This window comes from Otolemur garnettii, unplaced genomic scaffold, assembly GCF_000181295.1.
Source record: "Otolemur garnettii isolate 467f Iridium unplaced genomic scaffold, OtoGar3 scaffold00138, whole genome shotgun sequence".
In the NCBI taxonomy this organism is placed as follows: domain Eukaryota; kingdom Metazoa; phylum Chordata; class Mammalia; order Primates; family Galagidae; genus Otolemur; species Otolemur garnettii.
The window spans coordinates 2,230,402-2,240,211 of NW_003852533.1; the positions used below are offsets into that span (position 1 = coordinate 2,230,402).

At 49.6% G+C, this 9,810-nt stretch overlaps 1 protein-coding gene across 1 annotated transcript in view; it reads left to right on the forward strand.

Annotated features, from left to right (window-relative positions):
• The first annotated feature begins 5,411 nt into the window (after positions 1 to 5,411).
• The window catches only part of SRGAP1 (SLIT-ROBO Rho GTPase activating protein 1), a 281,123-nt gene continuing 276,724 nt past the window's right edge, over positions 5,412 to 9,810 (forward strand). The window contains exon 1 of the mRNA XM_023518412.1: positions 5,412 to 5,548. Coding sequence (XP_023374180.1) covers positions 5,482 to 5,548 — 67 coding nt within the window. The 5' untranslated portion in view covers positions 5,412 to 5,481. The remainder of the gene's footprint in view (positions 5,549 to 9,810) is intronic.

Sequence of the window (9,810 nt, forward strand, 5' to 3'; positions counted from 1 at the left end):
ATGTTTTAAAAAGAATTGCTGGTGTGGTGGCACACACATCCCAGCTACTCAGGAGGCGAGGGAGAGGGAAAGCCTGAGCCCAGGAATTGGAAGTTACAGTGAGCTGTGACCACACCATATACTTTGTAGAGACATGGTCTCACTGTGTTGCTCAGGCTGGTCTTGAACTCCTGGCCTGGAGCCACCCTCTGCCCTAGCCTTCCCGTGCACTTACCAGAAGCACATCTACAAGTAAAATGAGGAATAACTCTGCAGTCTGGAGAAGAGGTGACAGAATCAGGCAGCCTCAAAATGTCTAATGCCACCATATAATGCCAGAGAGGAGGAGTCTGTCATTTATTTGCTAAAATATGAGCATTCAACAGATACCCGTGTTTCTTGGCATCATAAATCTTGTATTGGAGCTTGCTTTATATACCGATCCATCTCGGATTCTGACAATTGAATTACAGCTGCCATTCCACGCCTAACGTTGGCTGTTTTCCTCAGAGGAATAATACAATCTTTTTATTATTATTATTTTTTATAAGTGACGGGATTTAATACTTTTGTCAGGATGGGTTCATTGAATATTCATATTCTGCTTATATTGTGCAGCAGCCACATGGGAAGTTGTAGTAGGATTTCAGCAGCAGAAAATAGCAGCTCTGATGGGAAGGCTGTGACGTGTGGGTGCTGAGAAGTTATGAACGTGAAATTAAACAAAGCAAATCCCGCTCTAATAATGATTTGTGCAAAAGGGAAACAGGTGATTTTGAGAAGATGGCTAAAAATATTATGAAGCAACTTTATTGAAAGAAAATTAAAGAGCTTAAAGCCCTGATTTATTTTGGCTTTAAACAGTTTCCTTGAAAATCAGAGAAAAGACTTTGGGGGCAGCTACACTGCACCACTGAGCGTTTTACGCGCATGCATTTCCTTGCTCCCTGCTGCCTTTTCACCCCCCTTGAGCTCCGTCTCTTTGCTTCTTTCTCTCTCAGCCTCCCAGAAACCCCTCTTCTGGGCTTCATGGAACAACCTTTATTGTCTCATTCTGTCCTCTTCGCTGCCAGGAAGAATGCCTCAGAATGAAACTGGCAAGACCACCTGACAGCTTGTCTTTACTACTCTGCTGCCAAAAGAGAAAAATGGATATTTATATAGGCCATTTGGACAAGCTGCTGTCAAACTATGAGCCAAGTTTCTTTTAAAACCATAATTAATATTTCTTGATTAACTACCAGGAAAACTACACTGGGCTAATGCACCCTATGAATGAAAGGGATTTCCCTAGATCTGGGAAGGGTATAACTGAACTTCATTTTGGGATTAGAAATCTAGTTTTTATTGTTGGATTACGCCAGTCACAGAGTGTGAGGCTTATCGTATTGGGCTGAATTGCTATTTTTTGTATCAAAAATAGGCTGGGCGTGGTAGATCACACCACAATGTGGTGTCTTGACAGTTTGCATTGGATGGTCTTGAACTCCTGGTCTCCAGTGGTCCTGCTGCCTCAGCCCCCTAAAGTGCTAAGACTGAAGTATTGCACCCTGCCTGTGTCTAATTTTTTTAATGATTTAAACACTGGGCTAAAGTGACGCTGCAGTAAAGGTGAAGGATGTATTTTGTGCCTGCAAGGACTCTGGTGCATGCTCTGATTTACTCCCCGGGTAATCAGGTGGTAAATTAGCTTTCAATTGTAGGAACTTGGAGTGGGGGGTGCCTTAAAAGGACAATGCTAGCTAGCAGAGTGGATTCACGTGTAACAGGGGACCTACTCACGAGGCACCCAGATTGCCCACACTTGTTCGGATCGTGGCAGGAGCAGCTTTAAAGCCAAGCTCTGTTTTCTGTTTCATGCCAACAGCTTAAAAAATCACACAGCTGCCACCAGGGGGTGCAAAGTCACAGGCTATTGGTGAGTGAACTAGACCAGGGCTGGCTGTCTCCTGAACTTGAGGGGCTTTGGGGTTTTTTGATTTTAAAATCAAGGCATTCTCCTTTGTAAGGGAAAGTGGTTTCTTAAATATGGGAAAGAAAGGGACAATCAGAAAAAAGAAAACTGTGAAAATAAGAATTGACTTGTCAGTTACATCAAATGGCTGGAAGAGAAAACCAGAAATCAGTCATACACTTTATTGTACTTGAACCTGCTTCACAAGTTTGAGGAATCCTAAGTCCACAGGAAGCAGACTGGAAAACTGGGAAGAGGAGCTGCCTTGGAGGCAGCCAGAAGTGCGAGGCCAGACTTTGCAGAACTTTCTCAGCCTCCAGATTTTCATCTGTAAAATGAGGACCGAGGTATCTCCCCTGCAGGGTTCCTGTGACAATGTGTGTAAAATGCTTACCTTGCGGGGAGTCCTCCATCATCAACAAAAATAAGGTGGTTCTCACTAATATTAAAGCATTAACATTGAACACATTTTCATTGACTGTTTACTGGACACCACGATGAAATAAAAAATAATTAAGATATTCTTATTTTTAGATTAGCTTTCTATCGGAGATTAAGACAGATAACAAAGATAACTAACACTCACCAGTTGTGTACAATGGCTTGTAAGCCTTTTCAAAACATTATCGCAGTAAGTGCTTATAAGAGCCCCAGGAGCTAGGCATCAACCCGTTTTACAGATGAGAAAACCGAGGCCTAGAGAGCTGCCACAATTTTTCTCCAGATGCCTCAGGAAGCAGCAGAGCTAGGATTCACCTGTGGGGCTTGCTTGCACCATTCTGGTTCAGGTCTAGAGTCAGGCAATAATTCATTTTTAGGAATTGCAATCTCTGCTACCAAGGTGGCCCTCTCAGATGCATATATGAAATAAATCCCAATGGCACTGTGCACATGGGCCACGTTTAGATTTGAATGAATCCCATAGTTCTCCTACAATTATCACCTAAGTGAGCTCCTGCTTCTGGTCTCTCTCGTTGCTCATGGCTAACCCAGCCTTCCACGCTGCCAGCAGTTATCTTTATGAAACAAATGTCTGATTATGACATTTGCCTACTTAAAAGGCTCCCTGCTGCCTGCAGACCCATGACCAAGAGCTCAGCATGACACACGAGGCTTCCTCCAGCTGGCCCTGACTTTCCCCTCCAGTCTCTGCCTTAGACCTTTTGGCTTCTTCACCGCACATTCGTGGGTAAGACGGCTCCATGTGCCACTGGGGCAGCCATCGGTCCAGAGTATGTCTTCCTGGGTGGGGAGACGGAAGAAAACTTAAAAATTTTCAGCTTTTTTTTTTTTTGCAGTTTTTGGCCAGGACTGGGTTTGAACCCACCACCTCCGGTATATGGGGCTGGTGCCCTAATCCTTTGAGCCACAGGCACCACCCGAAATTTTTGGCATTTTTACTTTACCTTCTATTGTCAAAAAGTAAAAAGATTTGCTAAAAACTAAATTTTAAAAAATCTGTGCAATTAAGAACAATGTCTGTACACTATCAGTGATGTGTGTGTTAATTTATTGTTCACCCTCTACCAGGGTGGTATTCTGGCAGAGGACATCTTGTAACTGTACTCGAGATACCCCAGGCCATGATGCTCCCTCTGTCCCCAAGGCAGTCAGCTACTTCTTACTCATCCTGTATATCTGCTCCAACACCACTCCTCCACCAGCTCTGACCCCCAAACCTCTCCCCCAGTCTGCGGCTCCTGCCTCCGGCCTCTTGAGGCCAGGGGTCTTCTCTCACGGGCCACCTTAGTGTACCGCCTGCAATTATCTATTTATACAAAAATAGATCGAAAGGTCCTTCCCGACACGGTCCTAATCTCCCCAGCCCCTAGTTCCTACCAGAAACTTGATCACTGGATAGGTGAATGAATGACCCGAAGTCTCGAAGTCCTAACTTTCTTTAGCTCTTGGAGGGGAAGCATTTAGATACTGAACACACCTCTGGATGCATAATTCTGATAAATCAGGCCCATAATATTTGAGAAATGGTTAGAAAGTCCCAGGCGCTAAATGTGCGAAAACAGCTAGGGAAGATGGGTTTAACATACTTAGCAAAAATAACCTGCGAGCCATGGGAAGATGCCAACGCGAAGTCTTCATTGTGCTGTTCAAAGCGAGGCTGGACGTGGCAGAGCTCGTCCAAGGTGCGCGTTAAAAGCGTAAAGGGCGCCAAGTGCGACGTGCTGTCCTGCCGGACGCTGGTAAAATCCGAATGAAATCGGAGTTCAGTTAATTTTTTTAAAACATAAGAGAAAAAAAAGCCAGCGAGAGCTCAGTGACTGGTCCCGCCCCCAGCTCGCGGAGCCTCTTCTCAGCTCAGGGTCGCCACCGGTTTCCTCGGTCTCGGTCATTTGCAACTCACTGCTCATCTTTCCACCGGGGTCCGACCTCGTCGAGTCACATCCTTTCCTGTCGCGGAGACGCCCAGCTCTAGACTCTCCCACTGGACCCTGCAAAGAGACCCCGCACCCCACCCTCTCCCTGTCTGGGGTCGGGAGGGGTTTCCAGCTGCCCGGCCCGGAGCGGGGCTGGCCGCGGTTGGCCGCAGGAGGCGTCCGTCTTCCCGGACGAGCCCGGTCTTTCCCGCGAGCAGGGGCGGCGGGGAAGGAGCAGGGGAAGGGCCGGGGAAGGAGGGCGGTCCCCCTCGGCCCTGCCTTGCCGCCCCCCGAGCCCCGGTCCCCGCCCCGCCGCCCGCCAGCCCCGGCCCCGCGCGCACCAACAACTTGGCGGCCGCCGGGGGCGCGGCTGCCCCGGGTCGCGCGCGGTGTGCGAGTCACCGGCCGCCTCCTGGGGGCAGCCGCGGAAAGGGGACGCGGAGAAGGCGGCGGCAGCCTCGGCGCGCAGCGGTCGGGGAGGCAGAGGCCCCTAGCGGCGCCGGCTCCAGAGACCCGGACTCCGCCGGGCTGCGCCCGGGGCGCGTTTGGACGTCGCCGCGGCCACCCTCCTGGCCAGCGCGGGCCCTCGCGTTAGGATCGCGACCTCTCTGCCTGCCGGGGCCGCGGCAGCGGCGTCCCTAGCCTGCGGACCAGCGAGCGCCGGGCGGGCGGCAGGAAGGGAGGGTCGCGAGGCCCCGGCTGGGCACGTCCCCGGCGCCTGCCCGCCTCGGCCCGCCCTGCCTGCGCCCCGTGCGGGTCTCGGACAATGGTGTGCGGCCCAGGCGCCAGCCCCGCGCCCGCTCCGCGGCCGTAGGGGTGGACAGGGAGACGCCCCGCGCCCCGCGGCCGTAGGAGTGGACAGGGAGACGCCCCGCGCCCGCCCGCCAGAGTTCGCGGCGAGCCGGCCTCTCGTGGCCCCGACCCCCGCTGCCCTCTGATCGCCGACGGCGCCTCGATCGGGAGCATGGTGCCGGCGCCTGGGTTAGGCTAGTCCTCGGCTCGCTCCTCCCCGCCTCCCTCCTCCTCCTCCCCCTCGGCCCCCGCCTTCCCCTCCGGTCGGTGCCGCCTCCGGTTCCCGGCGTGTGGGAGTACAACTCTGCCTCTCCAAGGAGACCGGCTTGTGACCACCGAACAGAACTTGTGCACGGAGAGCAAACCCGGAGCAGCTGGATAATGTCCACCCCGAGCAGATTCAAAAAGGACAAAGAGATCATCGCCGAGTATGAAAGTCAAGTGAAAGGTAAGGGTGGGGGCGGCCGCGGCCCCTTTTGTTGCCGCCTTCTCGTCATTGTGCTCGCGGAGTTGCGCCTCCAACTTGGCGTCTGCGCCGGAGCAGGGCGGGGAGGGACCGCCGAGCCCTGGCTGAGCCCCCGGGGCTTCCCACGGGCAGTGCCCAGTTCCTGTCTCGGTCCCGTCAAGCCCACAGGGGTCAGGAAGCCGGGTGGCTTCCCCCGCCAGACCGCACCTCCAGCAGGGACGGCGCCGGCTGTAACGTGGTCGCCGTGGCCGGCAGTCTGCGCGGCGAGGCCGGCGGCGCTGGTGGGTCCTGTCCACTCACCACCGTCGCCAGGATGCTGTGATCGATGCCATTGTCACAACATTTTTTTTTTCCGGAGTCTTTTGTAAAGTGATCTCCAGCCGCGCATAGAGCAGGCTATTCAGACAGTCACATGCTCACTAATAATTTATTAGGAAGAGTCTCCCTTTTATAAAATAGCTCCCCCAAAGCCTGGCAGTTCAACCAACAGTGACTAGTGGAATCTGACGCCTCCTTCATCGTGGGCCAGAATTCAGTGCCATCTTTCACGCTCACATGGGAATATCGTTTTATCATTTGCTGGGAGGTTTGAATATTTGAGTAGCGGTTCCAGCCCATTTATGCTGTCCACTAATAAAGGAAACCTAATTAAGGCTGATTAGTCAATTTTATTTTAAGTGCCTGTTTTTAAAAAATAACTTTTTCCCCTCCAATACAAGTATTTTGTTTTGCTGGTGACGTGTTTAATAAATGTGTTTGTGGGGTTTGTCCTCTCTCACGGTCTCTCGGGGGCAGCTGTCTGGGAGGGGCTGGGTGGAGCCGCGGGGAGGCCACTGTTCTGTGGTATATTCCGTACAAAGTTCATGAAGATGGCTGTGGAGACACCTGTGTTTGTCTCTGTACAATCTCATGGAAGGGCTGCTGGGAAAGGCATTACTGGTCTTGTACTGGGCAGGGCAGGGGCAGCCACAGTGTTCTTTTGTGTGGTGAAGTTGTGAAAAGCCTGGCGTCCTGTGGGAGGACCCGTGTGGGAATCTGGGAATCTGACCACCTCCCGCTGGCCATGGTGGCACACATGGTCTGCAAACTCCGGGGCTTAGCTCCCTCCAGGCTGACCCCCATCATGGAGTTAAGCTAAACATCATTCAGGAAACACAGATTTTTATGTGCCTGGAGTTAAGATAATTCCTACTTACAGGAACATGTTAAGCTGATATGGAAGTTCTGTTAGCAGAGAGGTAATTATTTCCTCAGAGCCAGGTCAACTTTATGATGAGGGTGACCTTTCTTTTCACCATGACCCCAGCACAGCCTAAAACCTTTGGTTCAGGGTTGAAGCCCTCCCGTTCACACTCACCGTCTCTCTGCCGTTCCTCCACGTGGCTCTTTGTGGCAGGTCTTGGAGGGGTGGCAGGCTCCTTTCTCTGCCGCCTGGAGCATGAATTGGCAAATGCATTTCCAAGTGCGGGTTTAGTTATCTCTGCTCTAAGGTCATTTGTCCACGATCGATCAAGTCCTTATTTGAAAAAGATTCTCTTGATGAATTTCTTGGAGTGTCTGCATTCTGCAGCTGGGCAGTACTTGTACCCTGGACTGTGTGGGGGTCTCCACATGGATTAAGAGTCAAATGAGATGTGTTGCAATGTGTCTATCAAATCCAACCCAGGGAGAAATTATGAACACGTGAAAATAATTTTTGGAGCTAATTCTCACCCATAGGTGACCTCTCTATTTCATTCAGCTGTCCTCCCTACACACACCCAGGAGGCTTCAGGCCACTTTACGACTTTGCTGTGTCTGCCCGGCCCTGTGGTATCACACATCTGGGGTCTAACTCAGATACTAACAGCAGCACACAAACATGGGGATGAGGCAACAGAGTGGAGCTGGTCAGATGCACATTAAAGATTCACCTGTGCTTCCGGGCAAAATCAAGAAGGGAGTGGAAGGGGAATGACAGGTGAGGACAGGTCGGGAGACCAAATGCTAGTTTTCTGTGTATTTCCTGAGTGCTCTTTAAAAGTGAGCATCTTGCCCTCACTGAGGGCTTGTCCAATATTTAAAGATAGACTATTGGAACAACCTATTCGTTTACTTCTAGCCAGCTGCTTCATCTGATAATAAACAGAAGGGGCTGGTCCGTTCTGTTGCTAATGGAGAGCCTGGCTGTGTCAGACGGACTAAGACATTGGTCTGTCCCCAGTGAATAAAGACACACTGGACTCTGCAGGTGACTTGGATGGATGATTCCAAGAGTCATTTTGATTCTGCAACATGTAATTCTTTACATGCCCACCTTAGTCTCCTTTCTTACTCCCTCCCAATTTCCTGGATAAACAATTGCATTTAACTCAGAAATTCTTTGATCTAAAGGAAGGACTTGAGAGGTGGGATTTTGCTGCTGTGGCTACTTGCACTTTGGGTTTGGGGAGCAGACTTCATGGGGCTGTTCTCGATTATGAAAAGAACCATCCCTGCTGATAACGCGTAATTGTATCTATAAGAGCATCACTGTATTTAGTTAGCTGTGTCATTTTAGGCAAGTCACTTAGCTTCTCTCTGAATTTTCTCTCTTTTTTTTCTTTGAAAGGCAGTTTGGCTGTGTCCCCAGAGCTAGTGTCATAAGCCTCAGCTGAATTCACAGCAACCTCAAATTCCTGGGCTCAAGCGATCCTCCTGGCTCAGCCTCCAGAGTAGCTGGGATTACAGGCACCTGCCACTATGCCGGCTCGTTTTTTCTATTTTGAGTAGATACAGGTCTCTCTCTTGCCCTCTTTGACCTCCCAGAATGCTAGAATTACGGGTGTGAGCCACCGGCCCACAAACAACAATTTAAAAGGAATATATTAACTAGCAGCAGAGACTGAGCATTTCATGCCTATTGGTCAACTTCTCAAAGACTTAGAATCAAGAGAAATAAATCCCTTGTTTTATGGACCATTAAAAAGCAAGTGTGTCTGGAAAGTGTGTGAAGCTAAAGCAGGTGACTGTGTTACTTGTTAGCATCTCTGGCTAAAAGCTTAACAGTGGGAGAGATGGAACATGTGACTAACAGAAGGTTTTGAGAGTATGTGTGGATTATAGTCATCAATGTTAATTTTTGTATTCTGCAGCAAAAATATGGTGGAGCTATACGTATGGGAACACAGACACCCAAAAGAAACATGTTATGAGATGGAACTTATAGATGAGAGGTTGTGTTTGCTTTCAGCAGCGTGCGGTTAGTTGCTGAGAATCGACGGCTATTATTTGCAGCGTTTTCTAGGGATAGCACCGTACTGATGTACATGTGATATGTACAGAAAGTGCCAAGGAAATCTGTTGTTCTTTGGCCTCTCTGTTGTCTGAAACACAAACAGTACATTTTTTAGCAGATGGAACATGAGGAAACGCCAGTTTAATTTAATAGGGCCCCATGTCATATTGTACATTTAACAGAGAAATTCTAAGGCTGCTATCGCTAATATGGAAACCTATATCTAATTACATCTAATGCTCTTTCATCTAAACTGGAATAGAAAGTGACAACAGTTAAATTATGAATTGAAACTTCATAGCCGGGAGAGACTTAAAACGTTTCCTGTCCAACCCACTCATTTAGGCCGTGCAGGAAGACGTATTGGCAGAGTCGCACAGTGATTGGTGACGTACCTGGGACTCCAACCCAGGTCACTGCAGTCCAGTAGCAGTGATTCATTTATAGATTCTCAGCAAGGTAGATGTCGAAGCATCTACTCTCTTTAGACTTCCCAGTCATTGGAAGGCTCATAGTTGGACCTGAGAGAGAACAGCAAATCCAGGCTGTGAACGGGAGTTAATTAAATTGATTAAGTCTAACCAAGTTGGGTTTTCCCACCAAGATCATTTCAAGGGATCACAATGCCCAGGTGGCAGTTTATCAAGTGGGCTTTAAGGTCAGCAAAAAACATCGCAGTGTATATGGACAAGTGTGATTTGCTTGACGTTTGGTGAAGCTAATTGTACCGACTGCAGTAAGCCCTTTGTGTGCCCTGGGAGCATGATTACTTTCGGGAACTTTGAAGTAGATTAAGGAATGGTTTTAAGAAATTGTTGAGCAAATGCGTTCGTTCTTCTGAAACACACAAGGTTGGGGTAGAGTTCAGGGTGGTGACTCTCAGCTCTAACAGTGTGGACTGGTCTGCACACTCTCGTGGTACCTGCTGTGCTCAGGAGCCAGACTCTCCAGCTCCATTCCAGGTCTTAGGATTGGCCACTCTGAGGAT